The sequence below is a fragment of the Heptranchias perlo genome, chromosome 29, assembly GCF_035084215.1.
Source record: "Heptranchias perlo isolate sHepPer1 chromosome 29, sHepPer1.hap1, whole genome shotgun sequence".
Classification (NCBI taxonomy): domain Eukaryota; kingdom Metazoa; phylum Chordata; class Chondrichthyes; order Hexanchiformes; family Hexanchidae; genus Heptranchias; species Heptranchias perlo.
In genome coordinates, this window is record NC_090353.1 from 18,077,218 (window position 1) to 18,103,276 (window position 26,059).

A 26,059-nucleotide genomic window follows, 5' to 3' on the forward strand; every position below is an offset into this window, starting at 1 on the left:
TATAAATGACATTTACAACGCAGGCAAATAATTAGGGCAGATAATGGAAAGATGTGAGAGGAATGTTTGATGTGTGTATTTTGGGGCACAGCTTTTGTTACTCCTCCAGTGTGTTTATTGTTTAAAAAGTTGATGCAGTTTATTTTTGGTCTTACAATAATTTACCCGTGTGCTGCCATTGTTCAGTGGATGGTGATCTCAGGGTACAGAGGTTACAAGCACTGTGATATAAATAGGCGGAGATTCCTGAGCAGGCTGTGGCCTATGATCATTGGTGTGCTGTTTTTTTATATTAGTTTGCTGACCAGTTTGTGTGTGGTGTCTGGAGAGCAAGCAAAGGTCAACCTTCAGAGGTTGTGACTGACCCAGGATCCGTCCAGTTGCAGTTCATAAGTTCTATATTTTACGAACGTACAAAAATGATTGCCCCAAGCTCATGATGGCTGGAGCATCTGCACTAGACACCACCCCCCTCCTCCACACACACACGTACACACAGCCATGTAATCTTCTGGGAGAGGCAAAAGAAACCAGGGAAAAACCCAGGGCCAACAAGGAAAAAAGCTCTAGAAAATCCGTCTCCTACCCCCTCATGTAAAATTTTACATAAAAGGATCTCCTAAGTCAAAATAGGGAAATTGGTTTCTGTTAACTGCTACTGCCTGTATGTGTGTGAGTACACAGCACCCCATCTAAAGCCATCACAACCTTACATTGCATTCGAAAGTGATTCTTGCCTGCGTAAACTTCAGATTGCTTCAGTAGCTCCTTTTGAGCTAGTGACAATTAAATTTTAGATCCTTTACACCATGACTGATCGGTGGGTTAATTTGTAGTTTTCTATCAAATGTTTGCTTATGACCGAGCTATTTGTTTTGCCTAATGAATGTTAGAAGTTGCAAACACAAACCAGGTGATCAAAACAGCTAATATAGAAAATAGAAGCAGGAGTAGGCCATTCGGCCCTTCGAACCTGCTCCGCCATTCAATATGATCATGGCTGATCCTCTATCACAATACTATATTCCTGCTCTCACCATACTCTTTGATGCCTTTTATGTCTAGAAATCTGTCTAGCTCCTTCTTAAATATATTCAGTGACTTGACCTCCACAGCCTTCTGTGATAGAGTTCCACAGGTTCACCACCCTCTGACTGAAGAAATTTCTCCTCATCTCAGTCCTAAATGTCCTAACCCATATCCTGAGACTGTGACCCCTCATTCTGGACCCCCCCTGCCAGGGGAAACATCCTCCCTGCATCCAGTCTGTCTAGCCCTGTCAGAATTTTATATGTTTCAATGAGATCCCCTCTCATTCTTCTAGACTCGAGTGAATACGGGCCGAGTCAACCCAATCTCTCCTCATAAAACAGTCCTGCCATCCCAGGAATCAGCCTGGTGAACCTTTGCTGCACTCCCTCTGTGGCAAGTATATCCTTTCTTAGGTAAGGAGACCAAAACTGCACACAATGCTCCAGGTGTGGTCTCAACAAGGCCCTGTATAACTGCAGTAAGACATCCTTGCTTCTGTACTCAGATCCTCTTGCAATGAAGGCCTACATACCATTTACCTTCCTAACTGCTTGCTGCACCTGCATGTTTGCTTTCAGTGACTGGTGTACAAGGACACCCAGGTCCCTTTGTACATCAATATTTCCCAATCTATCACCATTTAAATAATACTCTGCCTTTCTTTTTTTCCTTCCGAAGTGGATAACTTCCCATTTATCCACATTATACTGCATCTGCCATGTATTTGCCCACTCACTCAACTTGCCTAAATCGCCTTGAAGCCTCTTTGCATCCTCCTCACATCTCACGATCTCACCTAGTTTTGTGTCATCAGCAATATTGGAAATATTACATTTGGTTCCCACATCCAAATCATTGATATATATTGTGAATGGCTGCTGTACCCCACTAGTCACTGCCTGCCACCCCGTAAAAGACCCATTTATTCCTACTCTCTCTTTCCTGTCTGTTAACCAATTTTCAATCCATGCCAGCATATTACCTCCAATCCCATGTGTTTTAATTTTTCACACTAACTTCTTATGTGGGACTTTATAAAAGGCCTTCTGAAAATCCAAATAAACCACATCCACTGGTTCTCCCTTATCTATTTTACCAGTTACATCCTGAAAAAACTCCAGTAGGTTTGTCAAACATGATTTCCCTTTCATAAATCCATGTTGACTTTGTCTAATTCCATTGATGTTTTCTAAATGTCCTGTTATCACATCCTTTTAATAGGCTCTAGCATTTTCCCTACTACTGATGTTAGGCTAACCAGTCTGTAGTTCCCTGTTTTCTCTCTCCCTCCTCTTTTAAATAGTGGGGTTACATTTGCCATCCTCCAATCTGCAGGAACTGTTCCATAATCTATAGAACTTTGGAAGATGATCACTAATGCATCCACTATTTCCATGGCTGCCTCTTTTAATACTCTGGGATGCAGATTATCAGGCCCTGGGGATTTATCGGCTTTCAGTCCCATTAATTTCTCCAGCACTTTTTTTACTGATACTAATCTCCTTTAATTCCTCCTTCTCACTAGTCCCTTGGTTCCCTAGCATTTGTGGGAAGTTATTGGTGTCCTCTTCCGTGAAGCCAGAACCAAAGCATTTGTTTAATTGCTCTGCCATTTCCTTGTTCCCCATAATAAATTCTCCCGTTTCTGACTGTAAGGGACCTACATTTGTCTTCACTAATCTTTTTCTTTTTACATACTTGTAGAAGCTTTTACAGTCCACTTTTATGTTCCTTGCAAGTTTACTCTCATACTCTATATTTCCTCTCTTCCCCTCAATCTCTTGGTCCTTTTTTGCTGAATTCTAAACTGCTCCCGATCCTCAGGCTGACTACTTTTTTCTAGCAACTTTATATAACTCCTCTTTGGATCTGATACTATCTTTAATTTCTTTTGTTAGCCGGTTGGGCTGCTTTTCCTTTTATGTTTTTGCGCTAGAAAGGAATGTATAATTGTTGCAATTCATTCCTTAAATGTTAGCCATTGCCTATCCACCGTCGTGCCTCTACTTACAATCTACAGCATCTATAATTGTTCCAGGTCTTTGGCAGGTTTAAGTACAAACATGCTTACAGCCTCTCATTTCTGCTTTTCACTCATCAATGACAACAACAACTTGCATTTACATAGTGTTCGTAACATATAAGAAACGTCATGCCAAGATGCTTCACAGAGGTGTAAGGAAATCGATTGCCCACCCAAAGTGGGGGAGAGCAGGAGACATGACCAATATCTTTGTCATAGATTTGTGGATTTTAAGGAGGGCCTTAAGCAGGCAATGGAGAGCTGGAGGAGTTTAAGGAGGGAATTCCAGATAGTGGGGCCTAGGTGGCTGAAGGCGCAGCCAGCAATTGTGAGGTGACGGGAGGGGGGTGCACAAGAGGAATGGAGTGTATGGCTGGGGTTGTAGTGCTGGAGGAAGTTAGAGCTTGGGGTGTGAAGCCATGAGAGGATTTAAACACAAGGATGAAAATGTTAAATGAGGCTTTGGGGTAGCAGGAGCCAGCGTAGGTCTAAGAGGAGAGGTGTGATGGTGTGGGATTGAATTATGGGTAGCTGAGTTTTGGATGATCTGGAATTTATTGAATGTGGTGGATGGAGACAGGCCAGGAGAGCATTAGAGTAATTGATTCTAGGCTGGGCCTAAATGTGACCTTATTGGTGTCTCCCACATCCTAGAAACAAATTAAAAAGATCCTGATGATAATAATGAGCTTTTGAGGGTAAAGGATGGAACATAAATGGACTGCAAATGTAACTATGGAATTCAGCAACATGTAACTTCCTATCAGCACTATTTATTTCCCAGCCGTTTGAATTAAATGCAGCTTAATTACACATAGTCATTGTAAACATTTCTGGAGATTAATCCCAGTATTAAATTTTCACCCATTAATTGCTATGCTCACTGAAGCATTTTTTTCTGATACAAGCCAGAAATTTGCCATAAGCATCCATTGGGAATGAGAACTAATATGTTTCTAATTAAATGAATTGGAGTGTGTAGTGGATTAAGCAGCCACCTGCTAATGGGCAGTAGAACAGAGTAAGTAAAGAGTTACAGTATTACAACATAACACACACAGCAAAATTCCTAAATATATTCAAAAAAGATCAATATATCCCATTCATTCATTTTACTTTCTCTCTCTCTCTCTCTTTCTGACTGCTCCTGGTGTTTCTCATATCTCACTCTGTCTTACAGAATTTAAACAGACGCTCATGTTATAACATAGTGGGGTGACTCAATCACCAGCTGCTATCTTAATAAATGTCCTTCGATAGTGTTTGAGCTAATCAGGGAATAGTCTGTCTGTGAGAAACCTCTAGCCAGTGAGATTATTTGCAGAACAATATGCTTGAGGAACTCTCCAACTGTATTTTACAGAATGTAGCAGGTCATTGGGCCTGAGGGCTTCATGTGAGCCCTTTTCTACCTCCCCTCCATTGCTTTAATGTCTTTATGCCAGAGCAGATCCCACGATCAATAAAAGCGGGGAGTACATTGGTGGGGCCCCTCACTCCACCTACTGGCACTCTGGCTCCAGATCAAGCTCCTGCTCCCTCCTGTTCAACAGCCATCTCGCATCTATTCCCTGCTATCTGCACTTCCCTATTCTGAGCAAGTTAGATAGGAATACATGAAGCTCACTCACCGGGAGAAGAGGCGGCTGGAACCTGTCTGGGATTGGACCCCGTCTGGGATTGGACCCCAGGGTCTGTGTTGGTGACTTCAATGTCTGTCTCTGGAGCCCTTAAAGGTATTTCAATTTTCTGTCATTTTATATCCAAGGCCACTGGTTTACCGTTTTTGTGGATAAATGAACAGTATCACTGAATTTGATTTCAAAAACAATAGTAAAACTCCTATAATATCATGTAATAAAAACAGAATTGATCTAATCAATCAGAGGCCTGGTTATTCACAGGTTGGTCCACTCTCAACCCCTGTAGTTGGCCAGCAGGCAAGATTCTCCCTCCAATTCTTCTTCCTTTTGGAGGACAATACCACAGCCTCCACTTGGCACCTCTCAGTTCAGGAACTGAGTGGAGCGCGAGACTCAAACCAGCATTCTGCCCCACTGAGGCTCTGAGCATCACTGCATCCAACCGTGCCATGATACAGATAGTGGCGTTACATTTCCATTGTGTTTTATTCCAGGCTGCCTGATTGGCTGGGAGGACAATTACCTGTTGATTTCATGGGCGCTCTGAACATTTGAGGAAAGATGGCACGACCAGCGCGAATGAATCTGAGTATCCCGGGTAAGCACCCGCACACCCACTCGTGTATCCACTCTTCTCATCACAATTGCAGCCACTTCTGGGGTGGGGGGATCCTTTTACAAGAATCCACTTTCTTGCTAGATCCTGGGTGAATACAAATGCCGGGTTAACAAAAATCCATCCAAATTGCAGCTCCCATAATTGGTCCCACCTCCCTGGCATTTCCGTTATTCTGAGCTTTCAATTATCCAAATCATTGGATGCAGCACATAAATCAATTTAATGAAGGGTGTGAGTGCACTGGGTCATTATTCACATTCTCCACAGGCCGTACCAGAGTTCGAATCGTTGGAAATGTACCGCCATTAATCATGTGGATAACTGGAATTCCTCCATTTGACAAACTCGGAGCAGAAGTGGTTCCGTGTTACACTTCTGATCCACCCCACGATGACGTCGTTATATTCACAAGGTCACACAATAGTTACAGATTAGGAAGGCCATTCGGCCCATCTTAACTGATCCAACAAGAGAGATCCTAACATTGCCCCACTTTAGCAGTTTCGTAATTGATACCAGGGTTTTTGCCTCTATAGTTCTGTCTGGAAGTTGATTCCACTTGTCGATCACTCTTTGTGTGAAGAAGAATTTTCTGATATCTATCCTAAAATTACTTTTTACTCATTTGAATTTGTGTCCCCAAGTACTACTTCTGCAGTTTAATTTAAAGTAATATACCGGGTTAAATTCCTGTATGCTCTTAACTATATTGTATATCTGGGCTATTTAGTCACTCATCAGATTCAAAGCCAAAAAGTGATCTTTGAGTGCTACAAAATCAACACTTATTTCAATGTGAAAAACTCTACATATATGTGCTGTGATTTTTGTTAACTACAAACCTAGTAACAATGTTCTATCTTTCCCTAGATCTGGGAAGTCGTGCTTTGTATAACGAGTTGGATGACAGTGAGAAGAGCCCTTATGCTGTAGAAACACCGTATGGTTTCCAGTTAGATCTGGATTTCCTCAAATATGTTGATGACATTCAAAGTGGAAACACTCTGAAGAAACTGAACATTCATCGTAAACCAAAAATAAAACCAACAACGAACACCAGTGGATGGACCTCCACAGAGTCATTGTCCTCCTCAACCAGTGAGGATATTAAAACTTTGCCCACAACACCAAAGTTTAGAACTCACACAGTTGCTTATGAAATAAAGGATCCTGTTTGTAGTCAGCGCTTAAATGCAGTGTCACCACCACCATACAATAGTCTTCTTCCACCACCTTCCCCAAGGTCTTCTCTGAGGAACCTTCGTGTGGAAAAGACATTGCTGGAGACCAGTCGGAGGCTGCAGCAGGAACAGTTGACTACTGAAGACATACCGAGACCCAGGTTGTCAAGCACTGGATCCAAATCGGGCATAAATTCATACAGTCAAAGCCAAACATCCCCATCTGTTCAACAAAACACTTCTATCGGAAATGGCGATTTTAACCCAGTCTCCAATCCGTCATTCACTGGCTTTTTCAGGTTTAGCCCTATGAACTCGGGAAGAAGCTCACCGGTCGCAAGTATCACACCAGCTCATCTTCAACACATCCGCGAGCAGATGGCAGCTGGCCTGAGGAGGCTGAAGGAGCTCGAAGAACAAGTGAAAATTATTCCATATCTGGAGAGGAAACTTTCAGCAGTAGATGAAGAGAAGAGGCAGCTCATGGCTGAGCTGAAAAAAAGAAAAGTCTGTAGTCCCTCTGAGGTCCTTAGTCTTCGGCAGCGGTCGTACAGCACAGGGAACGTGGCACAGTACCAACCAGAAGCCAAGAAGGTGGTGGAGTTTCATATTGATGTTGGTGACAACAATGAGAAGAGGTCCAGTAAAATTAAAGAACTTAGACGACTAACTGAGAAATTGACAGTTGTAGAAAGGAACAGAGCAGGCTGTAAAGGCACATCTCTGGGAAGTTCTCCAACTTCTCCAAGCAAAAATGTGCTGTTGAAGTCGGTGGGTGCAGGAGAAGAAAAGGACATGAATGAGGCTGTCTTTTACTACAAGTCAGAGAGACCTTCTCAAGAAGTAGCAGTTGGAACGGAAGTGGAAGTGAGACATGTCTGTGTTGGAGTTGTTGAATCAATGTTGGGGCTCACCACTGAGGCACAGGAGGAAATTGAATTTCTACAAGAAATTATTGATGGTCAGAAAGCAAATATCTCCATGATTGAGGCAGAGCTGGAAGATACAACCAATGAACTGAACAACTTAAAGTTGGACATGCCACTTGTCACTTGCAGGAAGATGATTGATGCCAGCGTGATGGCCCAGCCACTTATGGTCAATGAAAACTTGGAAGCCAAAGTTCCAGTCATGAGTCGAGCAGTAGGTGATCACTTGGAGATTACAGATGCATCTGTGGATTGCACACCGCAGATGTCCAGCATAGGAGTCAATTGTAGCTTACAAGTACAAGAGGTCTCTGTTGGTCCAGATACTCCAATTACACAAGAGGACACTGATGATGCAGATCCTGGGGAGAATTTGGGTATTTATAGTCAATGTAAGAGTGGACTTAGGCAAAAGATGGCCAGAGAAATACTGGAGGGTGAGATGAAGATGGAAACTATTGAATGTGATACAAACGACAGTGATCAAGTGTTAGCATGCAGTCAGATTGTAGAAATAAAAGATTGTGACATTAAACAAAAAGTTAAGAATGAGGTGACTAGGGTAAACTTATCAAAGGACAAGGTCCAAGAGAATCGTGTTGCAGTCAAACTCTGTAGCACATCTTTGCAGGTTTTGTGTGAGAGAAATGCAAATACTGAGGAGAATGAGCAAAAGCCCCTGGAACAGCACCACACAGTCAATCCTACCAAAGGTGAGTCGGTGGCTTTATATTTTAATTTGATGTCGGGTCCCATGGGTAAAAGTCTAATCAGAAATAATTGATTGATCATTTTGCATCTTGAAGGTTGAAATGCGCAAAAAACATTTCTTTCCATTCACTGTCAATTCCAGGGGTTGATGGGTCACACAGTAACTAATCCTAGTGAAGTACACAAAACAGATTGTTCAACAAGATGGGGGAGGAGGGATCAGAGCAAGTGTTACAGCATTAGTCGCCACAACCTTAACCTCAGGCTACGCAGCTCTAGCTTCCAAACCTCAACCAACTATTTGGCATGCCTAGGTTATGCGTTGATAAACTAAAATGACTAAAGGTTGTTAACAGAAGTGGAGTGATGGAGCTAATGGGACCCTAGATTCAATAGTGCTCCTGTACTCCAGTCAGAGCTGTTAGTTGCAGTGGTGGTGGATTATCTCCATTTTGGTAGTGAAACTCATTCAGGTTCTCCAGTTTGAATGCCAAATAACCATGAGAGAGATGTTTCAGGCAGATCCTTTCTATGCTGATGGTGTCAGGCTGTCTTGGATTAGATGTAGTGAACTACTGTAACCAATGTCATTATACCAGTCTCTTTCTATTAGGAGTGCTGAAGTCAATCATGAAAAAGAAGGATGGATCAACCAATACAGAGTCAAATGGCAGCAAAAAAAACTTACAATTTGTTGGCCTCTTGAATGGAGAGTAAGTAATTACAATCATCTGACCAAAGTTTTGTAAAGTTATATTGATGTGGATAACTTGTATATTTATCAGTGGTTTATATGTAGAATAATGGAGAATAAAACATGATTAACTAAACTACACCAATCAAGGATTTCTTGATCTGGATTACACAGAAATGAAATCAAATGGGCAGAAAGGCCATGAGCTGTGATATGTGACATTGTAAACCATGAGCGTGAAGTTCCATCTGATTATACTCATCACCTGAACCCCAAGGTTTGATGACTGTCTGGAAATTGCTCTCCTACATTTGCTACTTATAGCCTATGATGGAGGTTTTCACTTCAAGTTTTCAAATTGCACTCTTTTGGTCCATGATCCTGGGTTATATGATAAGAATTTATCAACATATTTCATGACAATAGTAAACTTTTGTTTGATATATTGTGGTCTTGATAGCGGTTATTACAATGGGTAATTGCAAACATGGGTAAACATGAATAGATAACACTATCTGTGTTTTAATTCTGAGATACAGTTAGAGTGCTGTGTGTCATTCTGGGTACCCCATTCTAGGTACTGGTGCTGGCCACAGGGAATGCGCATGTCCAATATGTATTGTAACTCGGACACTATCTCTTGGATTTTCACTGCTGGTATTTCTAGTTTCTGGTAAAGCCCAAGTTGTACAACACTTGATTCCAAGGTTGATGTCCTTCATAAACATACCTCATGGATGGTTTGCAACCACACGTCCAGCAATCTGATTAGGCAGGTTGAGGATTTTGTAATTTGCTGTTGTTCCATTTACTGCATTGTCTGTGGTGCACAGAGACTGTTTGACTTGGATGTGAACACTGCCCAGTGATTATATGTGAAACTTTTATTTCTTTTGTTGTTGCATAGATCTGAAATTTGAACATAGCATGTCAATGAAATATGAAAGGGACTGTGTATAAATTTGCAAATGTCTAAGTGTACAGTGAAAGACCAAGGGTGAACAGTGGAGATGAAGAAACATGCTGCAATTTTGCTGGATTACCTTAGGGCATCAGGGAGTGTTTATGTATACATTGCGGTCTGGAGCAGGCTCGATGGGCCAAAGGGCCTTTTCTCTTTCTGTGCTTTGTGATCCTATAAGTGGATTTTTGACTACAGGACTGCACACACAACATTAGGGTGTGACATTTGCAGTGCTGTGATGTTTTATAATTACAATGGAAAAGTTGTTGCATTTAAAATTACAGATATGAGACAACTTCGAGCGAGGAATCGAGTGGCGAGGAGAGTTCCTCTGACAAGGTGATTGGAGATAGTTCGGAAAGTGAGTTGGGAAATTGCAGTGACAGCTCAGATGAAGGTGGCATTGCAAACCTGGACGACAGTGACAGTGACAGCTGTGAATGTACCGAACAATGCAGGGACAAGGTGAAAGAGGAAAAGCTTGAGGAGAGTAAACAGAAGAGAGAAGAGGAGAGAATCGACGAAGAGGAAGTCAAGGAGAAGTGAGAACTGGTTTATTAATTTGCTCTAATATCTAAGCCGTCAAAATGATTTTTTTTTGCATTGGACAAAAGCACCAATCTTCTTTATGAATTTTATATTATATCCTCTTTTGTGGCTTGCAAAGAAGGGAAATATTATTTACATCTCCATTTTTATATCTATATATACATGAATACATATAGAATTACAGTTTAAATATGTAGCACAAATAGAATCTGGAACCTGTTTCCCGATGCTTAGCTGGTTAAACATAGAAACATAGGAACAGGAGTAGGCCATTCAGCCCCTCGAGCCTTTTCCACCATTCAATGAGATCATGGCTGATCTGTATCCTAACTCCATCCACCCGCCTTGGCTCCATATCTCCTAATTCCCATGGCTAGCAAAAATCCATCAATCTCAGATTTATAATTATTAATTGAGCGAGCATCTACTGTTTTCTGTGGGAGAGAGTTCCACACTTCTACCACTCTTTGCGTGAAGAAGTGTTTCCTAACTTCTCTCCTGAATGGCCTGGCTCTGATTTTGAGGTTATGTCCCCTAGTCCTTGACTCTCCCACCAGAGGAAAAAGTTTCTCTCCATCTACCCTACCATTCCTTTCAAAATCCTTAAGCAACGAGTAGCTGAGCTATTCAGATCTCGACAGTCCAAGGTGCAATTTGAGTTGAGCTGAGTTGATGGATCTCAGCCACAGCATACATTCTAGGCTGTTGAATGAGCTGACAGAGGAAAATTGGATGTAAACACCCCACTTCCAGTCTGTTTAAAACCTGGCAATAGCCATTCTGGTGGTAATTACACCGAAAGAAAAATCTAGCCTATATAAATGATAAATATTGTGTTATAAGCTGCTGCTTTGCGTCAGATTGTTTAATCTGACTCCGATATTTGTTGAAGAGATCTCAAGCACTAATTTCCTCCTTGGTATCTTGGATGTTTGCTGTGTTAGATGCAGGACAATCGTCTCCAACCATCCTGACAGTAGAATAATGCCTGGACTCTGCACATGTGAATCCATGTGGAGCCTCTGAATCCAACATAGGAGGATCAAAAAGAAACTGATAAGATTAGACTAACACCAGACGGGAATCAGGAATGTGCAGCAAAACAGGAAAGTGCACCATCGTAACAAGTCAAGTAAAAGAGCAGCGAAAGAAACTGCTGCCAGGGAGCAGACAGAAAGGCAGGAAATGTACAGCGGATCTGTTAATCATGCCCGTGGGGGCAGTTAGAAACTGTGCCAGTGGGTTAACTAGAATCCGTGCCAATGGGACAGCTAGAAACCATGTTAGTGGAGGAGCTAGATCTTGTGGTAGTGGGTCAGCTAGAATCTGGACACCATACCATTGGGGTAGCTAGTAATTGTGCCAGTGCCAACAGGGCAGCTGGAAATCATGGCAATGCAGCAGCTAGAAACCGGTGGCAAGGAGTAGCTAGAATGTGTACCAGTGAAGTAGCTGGAAATTGTGCCAATGGGGTCGTTAGAAACCACATCAGTGCAATAGCCTTTGTGGGTTAAGAGCAGTTCACAATTAAAGGAAAGTACCACAAGGTCACATTGGAACTGAGACAGAGAGTGAGAATTCAGGGCACTGCCAAATAAACACACCCACACTTAACATCGCCCAATTATCACACTCCTTAATCAATCAGAATTAAACTGTTACATCATCCTGAGTGCCATAATAACCATCATTAATCCCAGGAGTCCTCATACAACAGATTTATCACTTCACTGCAGCCCTGCTCCAAATAACCAGTGAGGTTAGTCATCTGAAATTAGCACCTTGCGCCACAGAATGCTGCCACGTAGATGGAGCAGGTGAACACTGTAATGAATCAGATGGGTACAAGTGAACCCTAATTTCAAAGCTTGGGGAAGACTCGAAAGATCACGAAGAACATCCTTTTAATATTTGCTGCAAAGTGACAGGAGTAGGATAAAATCATCTGCAGCTCCCAAATTCTTCCTGATGAGCTTCTCTTTGGCAGTCGCAGAGCCCTGTGCTTACTACTCTCCAGCTGTGCTGTGCTGTGTCTGGCTGTGGATTTAGACGTTTGCTGCAGGTTATTACGTTCGTCAATAGCCTGCCTTTATTTTTAGGTGTGAGTTCATAAATGGAGCACATCTGCTGTTGCTATGCGTTGGAGACACTTGATAACTGCCTAGTGTTTGGATCCTTGCTCTTCCACATTCTTAGAATTTATGAAAGTTTATTTTTTGCTTTCCTGTCTTAAGTGTTTATTGTTCACTCATTTGTTGTTTATTATAATCTGGCTGCTTAAGAACATTCCTGGCGTTTTGTTAGTGATTCATTAATTGGCACGTGGCTTGGGTTGAACTCTTCTTATCTCCCCACTCTCCTGTGTCCTGGTTTAGAGATTTTGTTTCTCTAACTTGTATCCAACACATCATTTCCTTCCTGAGATCAGTGACTTACAGCTCCTGTTGGCTGGTGCTCGTCTTTCACTTCCACAGTTACACTCAACATTGTAAACCAGAACAACTCCTGATCTCGCTGAAATCCACTCCCGTGGTTTGGACCTGCGTCAGGCTGTTCCCCATGGCCTGAACTTACGAACAATGACAGACAGGAAAAGACCCACTGGCCCATCCAGCCTGTCCCACACAATCGGGATGCCTTATGTATCACAATATATACACTCCCCACTCCATGCCATGTGATCTCCTGGTTGAGGTGAAAGACCAGACAAAAACCCTGGCTAATTTGGGGGGAAAAAAATCTGGGAAATTCCTCTCTGACCCCCCCCCCCCCCCATTTGGTGATCTCTTCTGGCCCTGAATTCTATGCATTACATACCTTTTGTAAGAGGTGATCTCGCCAGAAACAGGTCCAGCTCTCGCTTGAAGGAATTCAGCAAATCGGCGTCCACCGCACGAGCCAGCAGCCTGTTCCAGAGGTCCACTATTCTCTGGGAAAAGAACCACCTCCTGACATCTAACCTAGATCTGGCCTCGTACAACTTAAAATTGTGACCCCTGGTCCTCCCTAACGTATTTAATTGGAACAAACTGTCAACTGGAACACAATCTATTCCTTTTATCATCTTATAAACCTCAATCAGATTACCCCTAAATCTACACTTCGCTAAAGAGTCCCAGCTCTTTTAGTCTATCTTGATAACTAAGATACTTTAAGATGGGATTTAATCTGGTGGGCCTCCTCTGCACCCTTTCAATATCACCCACCATCTGAGGAGACCAAAACTGGATACAGTATTCTAACTGAGGCCTGACCAAGGTCTTTATACTCAATCGTCCTATAAATGCACCCCAACACCCTTTTCAATCTAGCTATCACTTCACAGCATTGCTCATGAAGCCTTAGAGACCAATGCACTAAAACGCCCAGATCTCTCTCTCTCTCTCTCTCTCCACTCGCTTGGACGTTCTTCATTCTGATTGGGTTGGAATTGGCTGCACTTGAATCACAAGCCAGTTTCTGGTGGCAGCTTTGAGGACCTACAATGCCTGACAGGCCTTGTGCGAATACACAAACATTCTGCCTTTTTATTTTTCTTAGGTTTGCACTTTTAAGGTTAAACTGTAGATTTCTAAATATCTCACACTGACCCTGATCATATTAATCATTCGTAAGTACGTTCCTGATTTAAACCCATAACTCAATATTGGACGAGCACAGAACTGCCCAGCCACCTCTGTCCCTATCACCCCCCACCCCCCTGCCCAGCCACCTCTGTCCCTATCACCCCCCACCCCCCCGCCCAGCCACCTCTCTCCCTATCACCCCCCCCCCGCCCAGCCACCTCTCTCCCTATCACCGCCCCCCCACCCCCAGCCACCTCTCTCCCTAACTTCAAAATCCTCATAAAATCTACTGCCCCTCTGGTCAGCTCCCCTACTTGTTCCCACTTCCTGCTTGATGCCACTGGCAGTGCCTGTAAAGTGCTTTGGGCTTATTTGCTCCATGAAAGGAACTGTATAAAAGTAAGTTGTGGAGTCCTGAGTGAAGAATCTCCCTTATACCTGCACATGGAAAATATCAATAAAATGGGTGTTCTACATTGTATATTTATTTAAAAATGATTATATTTATAGAAATTTTCATATCTTTTAAAATGATTTAGATTTTAAGGTGTGATTAGGTGGCAGTTTTAGGCTGCAATATATCCTGTGCCCCATTAAACGCTCTCTCTCCCGGGAGTGTTGGAGGTTTCTGGGGTTTGTTCTCTGTCCTGAAGTTTCTGCTGGTTCCTTTTCCGCAGGTTTGAGCTGAGTCCGAAGATGCGGGAAGTCTGTCTGATCCTGAAGAATCATTTCAATGACTCGAGCACGGTGAAGAGCAAGGAGGTGGTGAGTGATGTCATGGAGAGGTGGAGTTAGAGGTTTGCATCAGGGTCGTTGTGTCGGCCGTTGCTCAGTGGGTAGCACTCTCGCCTCTGAGTCAGAAGGCCGTGGGTTCGAGCCCCACTCCAGAGGACTTGAGCGCATAATCTAGGCCGACACTCCAGTGCAGTACTGAGGGAGTGCTGCACTGTCGGGAGGTGCCGTCTTTTGGACGAGATGTCAAACTGAAGTCCTGTCTGCCCTCTTGGGTGGGCAGAAAAGATCCCACTGCGCTATTCAAAGAAGAACAGGGAGAGTTCTGCCTGGTGCCCTGGACAATATTTAACCCTCAACCAACATCACTAAAACAGATAATCTGACCATTATCACATTGCTGTTTGGGAGAGCTTGCTGTGTGCAAATTGGCTGCCACACTTCAAAAAGTAGTTCATTGGCTGTAAGACACTTTGGGACGTCCTGAGGTCGTGAAAGGCGCTACATAAATGCAAGTCTTTCCATTTTCCACCTCGCAAGAGTGGAGTGGGGGCTCGCCCTGTGGGCACCTCCCCCTCTCTCTCTCTCGGCTCGGATGGAGGCCAAGCGCACGTTCCCCGTCTGCCCCCTCTCTCTGCCGGAGTTGTCGCTTGTTCCAGCCACAAGCTTTCACTGTTAACCCGTTGCCGGAAAGCTCAGCACCAGTGACCAAAGTACACCTCAACCTTCGGCTCAAGCTGCTCTTTGTTGTGCTCCCAGAGGCACTGCTTTCGAGCTGCTAAAATGTCAAGCGAAGATTAATCTAAGATGTTTTGTTCTGGTTGTTAGCTGCTGTGGGCTGACACGGGCTGTATCTGATACCGGCCTATATTTAGGGTGGGTTCATTTGGAGAGGACGCAGGAATCTGTGGCCAGCTGGCTCCAGCTCCCAGCTCGGTAATTAGCTTTGGATGAGAGCAGTCGAGTAAGATGGCGGAAAGTCAAAAGCAAAGGTCCTGGAAGTTCCCTGAGTGCTCTTGTTGCGTGTTTGCAGATGTCAAGTTTGAATGCGGTCCAGCAGGAATGGTTCAGAGTCTCCAGCCAGAAGTCGGCCTCCCCGCAGACCGTCGCTGACTATCTGATGGGCTTCGCGGAGATGTCACCAGCAATCCTGAAGCACGTTGTCAACCTGTCTGACGGAAATGGCAACACGGCCCTGCACTATTGCGTCTCTCACTCCAACTTCCAGATTGTCAAACTCCTGCTGGACACTGGTGAGCTCGGAGAGTGGCGATCACTGATGGGGTAAAGGCCACTGGCATGGGGGTGATGCTCACAGCTGGCATTTAGCACCTTCCTCAATGTGTCCCTCGCGTGAACATTATCATGTTATTGATCTATTAATAGGTTATAAACAGAACTGACAAATGTTTGTTTTATGAGCAGAGTCCCATATACAGTGGAGTCAACACGTAACTTAATAGCTGATCAGTGAGCATCACATTCATTAACTTTAAACAATCTACCGTCGTCTCTAATGGTGAAATACCTGCCGCACTCCAGTTGCACTGGTTCTAATGCTCAATTTAAAATTGCAGCTAAATTACTTGATAGTTGACTACAGTAGGGTTCAGTGATTCAATCCCAACGTTGTGTCGGCGGCCAGTCTCGCAGTATCCGTAGTCTTCCACTTGTCATGACAGCCATTAACGTCTCTTATTCTTTTATTTTTCAGGTGTTTGTAACGTTGATTGGCAGAACAAGGCGGGTTACACCGCGATCATGCTCGCCGCACTGGCTGCCATGGAGACTGATGCAGAGATGAACGTTGTGAGGCAGTTGTTTAGTTTGGGAAATGTCAATGCCAAGGCCAGTCAGGTGAATAACGACAGTTGAAATTCACACCAAGTTTACACCAAGTAATACACTTGAAACTAAGCTGAAACTTAAAACAGCAGCTGTTTCCTTAAAAATAAGAACATAAGAAATAGGAGCAGGAGTAGGCCATATGACCCCTCGAGCCTGCTCTGCCATTCAATAAGATTGTGGCTGATCTTCTACCTCAACTCCACTTTCCCACCCTATTCTCATATCCCTTGATTCCCTTAGTATTCAAAAACCTATCGATTTTCAGTCTTGAATAAACTCAATGACTGAGCATTCACAGCCCTCTGGGGTAGAGAATTCCAAAGATTCACAACCCTCTGAGTGAAGAAATGTTTCCTCATCTCAATCCTAAATGGCCAACCCCTTATCCTGAGACTCCTAGTTCTAGACTCTCCAGCCAGAGTAAACAGCCTCTCATAATCTACCCTATCATTCCCTCTGGCATTTTATACACTTCAATGAGATCACCTCTCATTCTTCTAAACTCCAGAGAATATAGGCCCATTCTACTCAATCTCTCCTCATAGCACAACCCCCTCATCCCAGGATTCAATCTAGTGAAGCTTTGTTGCACCCCCTCTTAGGCAAGTATATCCTTCCCTAGGTAAGGAGACCAAAACTGTACACAGTACTCCAGGTGTGGTCTCACCAGACTCCTACATAATTGCAGCAAGACTTCCTTACTCTTGTGCTCCAACCCCCTTGCAATAAAGGCCAACATACTATTTGCCTTCCTAATTGCCTGTTGTACCTGCATGTTAACTTTCTGTGATTAGTGTATAAGGACACCCGAATCCCTCTGAACACCAACATTTCTTAGTCCCTCACCTTTTAAAAAAAATACTCTGCTTTTCTATTCTTCCTACCAAAGTGGAACATTTCACATTTCCCCACATTATACTCCATCTGTCACCTTCTCGCCCACTCACGTAACCTGTCTATATTCCTTTGCAGCCTCTTTGCGTCCTCCTCCCACCGAGCTTTGTATCATCAACAAACTTGGATACATTACACTCGGTCCCCTCATCTAAGTCATTGATATATATTGTAAACAGCTGATGCCTAAGCACTGATCCTTGTGGCACCCCACTAGTTACAACCTGCCAACCTGAAAATGACCCATTTATTCCTACTCTGTTTTCTGTCCGTTAACCAATCCTCTATCCATGCAAATATATTACCCCCAATCCCATGAGCCCTAATCTTGTGTAACAACTTCTTGTATGGCACCTTAGCGAATGCCTTTTGAAAATCCAAATATACTACTGCTTCCCCCTTATCATACACACCAACTTGCACATGTACACACTCACACGTGCTATCCAACACACAAATATACTCAGTCACACACAGCAGAGTGAACCCCCTAATATTTAGGCTGGAGTGTGTACCCCTGGTCTTCAGTGGAGTGTAGTCCCTAATCCTGGGTAATGTGTAAATTTGTGTGGAGACCGCATTCTTCAGGATTTAAGTTTGAACTGTAGTTCCCGTGGAAAGGTCGGCCACATTAGCTGATTGCTTGTGGCCTTGTCTGCAAAGGTTTGAACTCGGCCTTTTCAGTGGGTGTAGTCTGCATAAAATCGAGCCACTGAAGAGCTCAATGATTCCTCCTGTTTATGTGGTTCCATCATACCAAGAGCCAAGTAATTCAGCACACACCAATCGATTAAATCTGGATTAAACCCACTCCCTTGTGTTATTGCCAACAGATTATTGGCAAATAATTCGAATTTTTAAAAATTCTATTATCTGTGATTCTTTGTCATTGCAGCTGCACAGTGGGAGGCAGAGTAATCCATTCTCAGCCACTCCAAATCCTCTGTTATCTCCACTTCTAATTAAATTACAGTTGCTCCACCTGCTGTTCTGGACCTTCCCAGACAGCTGAGTTGGTGGCTTGTTATTAATTCTTCAGCCAAGGGCCGGGGATTCTGGATGCACGGACTTCTCAGTCCCTTGTTTCCCTCAGCAGTTCTTTCAGAGCCCACGTGACTGAGTGTAGTGACACTTCCAGTGTCATTTTTTGTCGTGACATCCCGTGAACGAGACACGATGATACATTTAGTCCTTTGTCGCTGGGTCAAAATCTTGGAACTCTCTACCTAACGGCACGGTGGGAGCGCCTTCACCACACGGACTGCGCCATTACCTTCTCAAGGGCGTCTAGGGACGGGCAATAAATGCCAGCCTTGCCAGTGACGCCCACTTCCCGAGAATGACTAAAAGAAATATCGATATGATGTTTAATATGATATATTACAGATGAACAGGAAAAGTTTACCATTCTCCCTGATCAGGATGATCACAGACGGCCTATGAACAAAGTATGAGAAATAGGAGTTCACCCACAGTTTGACTCATAAAGTCTATTTATTTTTAATATCTACCTGTGATGCGATTGGTCACCTTTGACTTTTAGTTACTGCTAAACTTGCTTCCCCCAGGTTGTAGAGAATATGTTTTACGTCTGGTGTACAAAAGGCCGCCTCACAGCTGTTATTCCGACACAAACACAATTTTGGTTGCAACAGACTGCTGGCAATAGTCTAGACTTTGTTAAATTACAGTAAAGTGCCAAGTAGCACATGCAAATAGGCGGCTGCCTCGCATCTGAAGGAAGTTCAGGACACTCTTGTGTTAAGTCGATAAACTTGCATCCAAAGAAAGGAACCTTTTTGTTTTCCTATATCGCAGGTTTTAACTTCAAAGGGTACAATAGATATACCCCGGCCAGCAAATGTCCCACATGTTTTAAATCCTGAGAACGTTTGTCAGCCAGATGCAATTATCAGAGATACACAGGTCCAGGTTAGACGCGGCCTGTGGGGGCGGTCGCTCCGACTGTCTGCCGCTCTTACGCGGCATTCCCCGTGCCTGGGTGGCCCTGGGGAGGGGGCACGCGGTGTCTGCCGGTATGCTTGAGGCTTTCCGCGACTGGTGGGCTGGAGTGCATCCTGGGTCCTCACAATAAAATTATTATTTGACTCTTATTTTGGTTTTATGAAAAAAAATTATCAGAGATAGATTTGATTTATATTGTTCCTGATTGAACTTCAATGGGTTGGAAAGTATATCTCAGATGATTGGTTAGTTTTTTTGAGGCCCTCTAGAGTGGGGCTGGAGACTCCAACAAAACTCCATGTAATTATTACAGACCCTGTTCCAGGTCTAGTATTAGTGAGTGAACTGGTGAAAGTTCCAACATTTGTCGGGGATGAAACTCAAGTTCGGCAAGGTCTTAAACTGGGTGGTAGTGGATCGGCCGCCCATTCTAACCCCCACCCCCCTCCCGGCCCATTATACCCCCCCCCCCCGGCCCATTATACCCCCCCCCCCCCACCCCGGCCTGTTATACCACCCCCCGATTTTCCTTTTCATTGAAGTCAATAGAAATTTAATCGGGTGAGGTGTTTAACAGGCGGCCGATCTGCTACCCGCCAGTTCAGGGCCCTAGTTGAAGATGATTTTAACCCCTGTTGTTTTTGGATTGAGGAGTTGTAGGTAAATTCTGTAAATTACTATAATCTGCTGTATTCTTTATTACTATTGCCCGTCTGTTACCTGTTTCTCACCTAAACTGCAGTCAGATTGGGTGTTCAACCACTTTCTGAAGTCTAGGAGATCACGGAGGGCTTCTGCCCTATCCAATAAGGTAAATACAGTAACAATGGTTTCTGTTCAATCCCTGGGCAACACTACATTGCCAGATAGTTTGCAGGTAAATTGACACTTGGGTTTGCAGGCAGTGAGTGCTCACTTACGGGAATGGTCCTTGACGCCAAGCGCAAGGAAGATACCGAGGTAAAACCCAAACACATAACGCAAAGTTCAAAAGTGTCTGTTATTCTTCCCTAGGCGGGTCAGACGGCCTTGATGCTGGCCGTCAGTCATGGGCGTATCGAGATGGTAAGAGCCTTGCTGGACTGTGGAGCTGACGTTAATTGTCAGGACAACGAGGGCTCCACTGCGCTGATGTGCGCCTGTGAGCACGGACGTGCGGAGGTTGTGAAGCGCCTCCTGGACCAGCCAGATTGCAACATCTCACTGACCGATAACGTAGGTTTTTTTTTTGCTGCGGCTGAAATACAAAAATGGGAGCGGCTGAAAAGTCCTAAAGTGCAACCAAGCAACTCTCCTCGGTCGGCGGCAGTGGAAGGGCCTCACCTGCATAATTTTCGGCGAGCTCAACGATTGTTGACAGGCAGCTCGCCAAATGGGGGTGGGAAATCCAGCAGGACCAGGGACTTCAGTTCCCTGGAGAGATTAGAGAAGCTGGGGTTGTTCTCCTGCGAGCAGAGAAGGTTGAGGGGGGATTTAATAGAGGTGCTCAAAATTATGAGGGGTTTTGATAGAGTAAATGGGGAGAAACTGTTTCCACTGGCGAGAGGGTCAGTAACCAGAGGACGCAGATTTAAGATCATTGGCAAAAGAACCAGAGGGGAGATGAGAATTTTTGTTTAGGCAGTGAGTTGTTATAATCTGGAATGCACTGGTGGTGGAAGCAGATTCAATAATAACTTTCAAAAGGGAATTGAAAAGGAGAAATTTGCAGGGCTGTGGGGAAAGGGCAGGAGAATGGGACTAATCGGATAGCTCTTTCAAAGAGCCGGCACAGGCACAATGGGCCGAATGGCCTCTTGTTCTGTAAGATTCAATGATTCCTCCACAGAGCTGAGCTGGAAGTCAAAGCTTAAAGCCGGGGAGGGTTAGGGGCGGCATTGAGCAGTCGGCAGCTGATGGGAAGATTTATTTGGCATCAGATGGAGGTTTAAGCACCTCCTGACCCCACAAAAAAAAACACTTTTTTTGAAAACTTACCTGCAGTGATTCCAGAGCGGACTGCAGTGGCCTGTTTCGGGCGGGAACGCTGGCCGCCCACTTCCAGGCCCGCTTCAAAATCGAGTTGGGCGGTAGGTTTAAAAAAATAGTCTGCTTATTGCCCTGTTTTTCAGTGCGTTTTTGTCAATGTTTTTGTCCGTGAGCAGCTGGTATTTCCTGACTGATGTCTCTGCTGAACAATGGTTTATGCTAGAACAGTGGGGCCACTAGCAGGCTCTCGGCGGTACTGCAGCTACTGGTGACCTGCTTAATTTGGAGATGCCTTTCAGGGTGGCCCGTCAGTAAATGCTTGCAGTACAAAGTATGTACGGTGCCAGTACTGGACAGACTGACATAAATCCGCAGAAGGAATAACATGACTTTTGAGTGCCACTCACACAATGTATCTGTTAAGTGTCTGAATCCGGCAAAAGAACCAGAGGCGACATGAGGGAAAAACAGATTTACGCGGAGAGTTGTTATGATCTGCCTGAAAGGGCAGTGGAAGCAGTTTCAATAATAACTTTCGAAAGAAAATTGAATAAATACTTGAAGGGGGAAAAGTTGCAGGGCTATGGGGAAAGAGCTGGGAAGTGGGACTAATTGAATTGCTCTTTCAACGAGCCAGCACAGGCACGATGAGTCGAATGGCCTCCTCCTGTGCTGTATCGTTCTATGATTAACCCTTAAATATAATTTGCAAAACAATCCGGTAATTATTACCAAATTAACGACTCGATCAGTTTTTAGGGCTCTTGACGGTTTTCCTTTGGCTGACACTAACCTATAGTAACCCAACTGTATTAAAGATATTGACTAAATGTTGGTGCCTTTAGCTTCAAAGGCAAATCAATTTTAAAAAATTGGAAATATGAAATATGTGAATCATTTATTTCTTGTTTAGATTGGTAGATTTGCTAATTCACTCCAAACTCCTGGGCTATTAAAGGTCGGCAGCACGGAATCTGACTGCACCTCAATCCCACTCCCAAAATCCTTCCTGCTCGAGGAGTCGCTGAACTGATTTTACAGGTCATGGGTAGTGAATGAGGCATTAAATAAAGATATAACCAAGATCAGAACAAAGGAAGGTGGCCTTTTCAGACCAGGTACAATCTGCACTGTCATAGGTTCATCCCAACTTAGGGAGGTAAATAATCGGAGATAAAAATTCCAAAAATTGAAAGCTCTGAAATTTTTCTGCAACGTAAATCAAGTGATGCCTCAGATCTGTTCAGTTTGTTGCCTTATTCACATGGTAATCATCAGCAGCCCAGGGACAGATGGAGGATATACCAGCTGGGAATTGTGGCAAGAGGATACTGCTCCTGGTGCAGGAAGGTGTTGCTTAACTCAATGTGAATGAATAGATTTTGAGCTGAGGGTGATACCTCACACCTTAACGTGATGTCAGGTCCTGTGGAGAAACCTCATCCTCAAACATCTTTTGAGAATTCATTCAATTTGAAGCATTAACACAAGAGACCGATTATCACTCAGACATCCAAAATTCTCAAATGTTCAACTTTCACTGCAGCTGACCCACAGTTGGATGTAGCTGCACATAAAAGGAGTTTGCATTCCTAATTAGAACTTTTAGAGTACGATATAAACAATACATTTTGAAGTCCTGAGGCATATCACAGAAATAACCAGCAAAGAAGGAGGTGATTCGTCCCATCGTGTCTGTACCGGCTCTTTGCTGGAACAATCCAGAACGAATGCGGACCGAATCCCACTGCCTCACTCTTCCCCCTCAGTTCTGTATCTTCGTCTACTTCAAAAATTTGTCCCTTTATTCCTTAAAAGTTGCAATCTTCTTTGCCTCAACCAGCCTCTGAGGCAAAACATTCCAGGCTCCAGCAATCTTCTGTGTAAATAAATTTCTCCCATCCTCTCTCCTCACTCTTAGTGACAATTTAAAATTGATAACCTATGGTGACTGACACCCAAAATTATACACAGTACTCTTACAGTGGCCTAACCAACCAGAGGAAATAGTCTTTCCCTATTCACTCTATCAAAACCCTTCATAATGTTGTAATCCTCTCTTAAATCTTCTCTCAGCCTCCTTTTACTTTAGTGAAATAGTCACAGAATCTCAAGACTCTTCTCATTATAGTTTTCCATCCCTGGCATCATCCTGGTGAATCTATGCTGTACGCTCTCTATGGCTTTAATGTCCTTTCTCTAATGGTGTGCCGAAAACGACTCACAGTACTTTTAATGTATCCTAACCAATGTTTTGCACAAATTTATCCTTCTTTATTCTCGTACTCTAGTCCCCTGTTAATAAAACCTAAAATACCGCTGGCCTTATTATAGCTTTATCTATCAGCACTCACACTTTCAAGGAATGATGTATTGGAAACCATGTGCCATTTGTGAGTGCAGAGAATTCATGTTTTGTGTAATATTTTTATATTTGCAGATTATCATTGCAGCTATTTATTTCAATTTACTGGATGTAGCAGAAATATAGAAAGTGGTTTAAAAACAAAGACTCACCAGGTCCATCAGCATCTGAAAGAGAAAAGGCACTTTAATGTTTTGATTGCGAACCTTCTTCATCAGTAGCTCATTCCTGTCACTGAGAGTTAATGGGTTTAATAGTTTGCGAACAGGGTTTTTAAAAGCATGCCTGACCCTTGGATTTTACCTCCTGTTCCCCTCCTTTCACTCATCTTCAGTTTCCAGTTCTCAGGAAAGCTTTGGAGCTGATATGTTAAGCTCCCTGCTCTCTTTCAGATATTTGCAGACCTGCTGTGTATTTCCAGCATATGTGGTTTGTATTTTTATCTCCCATGGACAAAGTGGTAACTACAACTGTTGTTCTCTGTGCCCCCACAGGATGGCAGTAATGCACTGTCTGTAGCTCTGGAGGCCAGTAACAAAGACATTGCTGTCTTGCTCTACGCACACATGAACTTCAAGCCACTGCCACCGGTCAGTACAGATATTGTTACTCATGGTGGGTGGGCTATTGTTTTACCTTTTTCTGTTACCTTCTCTTGCATTGTGTGACCCCGGGGAGGAGTTGTCCTTTGCCTGACTGAGGCCTGTTTCCTATCTTCAGCTAATACCTTGACAAGGTGGCAAAGAGCTTACCTGGGGTAACGTGCTTGAGGCCGGGCTGAGATCTGTAAATCACTGGGGGAACCTCAGCTATTCAACATCAGATACCAAACATCAAATCACCTTCCCAGCTCTGACGTTCTACACCATGAGGGGCATGAAGATATTAAATACTTTTGGACCCATTTTTAAACTTTCGCCACCCTCCCATCAGGTCTCTAGTCCCCGTACCAACCCTCGAGCTGCACAATTTGCTCCTCGGTCTCAGTTGCACCACTGTAACCGCAGAGTGGCTGTGGCTTCTACTCAGCTTCCCAGTGGGATAGTAGTGCCTTCCCTCACTGACATGTCAGTAATGAGTTTTATACCTCAACATGTGGCGATTCATGAAGCAGGGCCGTGCCTTGCTGACACCCCAGTGCAGTACTGAGGGAGCGCTGCACTGTCGGAGGTGCCGTCTTTCGGATGAGACGTTAAACCGAGGTCCCATCTGCCCTCTCGTGGATGTAAAAGATCCCATGGCACTATATGAAGAAGAGCAGTTCTCCTCGGTGTCCTGGCCAATATTTATCCCTCAGCCAACACTTAAAACAGATGATCTGGTCATTTATTTCATTGCTGTTTGTGGGACCTTGCTGTGCACAAATTGGCTGCCGTGTTTCCTACATTACAACAGTGACCACACATCAAAAGTACTTAATTGTCTGTAAAGTGCTTTGGGAAGTCCTGAGGTTGTGAAAGGCACCGTATAAATCTAAGTTCTTTTTTAATTGGAGCATCCTCCTGGTGTCATTTGTATTGTTGCTGTTTAACCCACATTTGCACAAGGGCTACAATGCTCTTTGCGGGAAGCTGCGGTGTCTGAAGTCGGCTGTGTTGTGTTTTAATCCCGATACTTCCTATTTTCAGGGCACTCCGTAGACTGGTGCAGCGACAGCCTGCAGCCCCACCACACAAAGCTCGGAGACGTAATCTTTATTCCTATCCTGCAGTATTCTTCCTGTACAAATTATTTTTTTAAAGGATGTTTTAATATGTGTAGTGGTAGTTGATTATACACAATGTATCGCTAAGCTGATTGACAGTACCCTGAGAAATGCTTTTGTATGTGAGGCAAAAATTGTATTTTACATAAAACATTTTTAAACTTTTCCTGTGATTGTTGCAGTCAGATTTCTCTGAAATTCGTACTTAATGTTTTGTTTCTCTTTAAACCTCAGTGTGACGGAGCCCCCGCAGACATTGCTGGCCCTTGGTTACTCATCACAATTGTACAAAGGTTGTGGGGGGGGTGGGGTTTCTTAATAAATCCTTACAGGTGATGTGTTTATTGCTGAGTGAACAGAAGGAGGTTATTGAGGCCTCCTCAGTCACTGATGAAAGCAGGTATTAAACTTAAGCATCCAGCTGAGGATGAGTTATCAGAGGGCAGCACCTGCTTGAAGAACCTTACCCTCCCTACGTGGTCAGAGCCCCCAGGAGGGAAAGTGGGAGAAAAAAAGTATTTCAAACTATCCAATTGAAGGTTTGAATATTGATGGTTCAAAAGGATATTTGTAAAATTTGCACCGATTTTATTCCATTGGGCAGAGTACAGAGTAAAATTTCATAACAAGCCTCAATATTTCCATCAGAAAATACCCATTCCTTACGAACT

At 43.7% G+C, this 26,059-nt stretch overlaps 1 protein-coding gene across 3 annotated transcripts in view; it reads left to right on the forward strand.

Annotated features, from left to right (window-relative positions):
• kank3 (KN motif and ankyrin repeat domains 3) overlaps window positions 1-25,554 on the forward strand; it is a 46,490-nt gene extending 20,936 nt beyond the window's left edge. For 2 of the 3 annotated variants that reach the window (XR_010957905.1, XR_010957906.1), the window contains exons 2-11: window positions 5,193-5,296; window positions 6,188-8,140; window positions 8,752-8,851; window positions 10,081-10,338; window positions 14,589-14,676; window positions 15,677-15,896; window positions 16,358-16,500; window positions 20,365-20,565; window positions 22,232-22,436; window positions 24,178-24,264. Coding sequence is in view for 1 of the 3 variants with exons in the window: in XM_067968201.1 (XP_067824302.1) it covers window positions 5,260-5,296; window positions 6,188-8,140; window positions 8,752-8,851; window positions 10,081-10,338; window positions 14,589-14,676; window positions 15,677-15,896; window positions 16,358-16,500; window positions 20,365-20,565; window positions 24,178-24,273; window positions 25,312-25,323 (3,108 nt within the window). In the remaining 2 variants the exon portion in view is untranslated. Of the gene's footprint in view, window positions 1-5,192; window positions 5,297-6,187; window positions 8,141-8,751; window positions 8,852-10,080; window positions 10,339-14,588; window positions 14,677-15,676; window positions 15,897-16,357; window positions 16,501-20,364; window positions 20,566-22,231; window positions 22,437-24,177; window positions 24,274-25,311 lie in introns of those variants that run through there. The other variant, XM_067968201.1, reaches the window with a different exon arrangement.
• The last annotated feature ends 505 nt before the right edge of the window (window positions 25,555-26,059 follow it).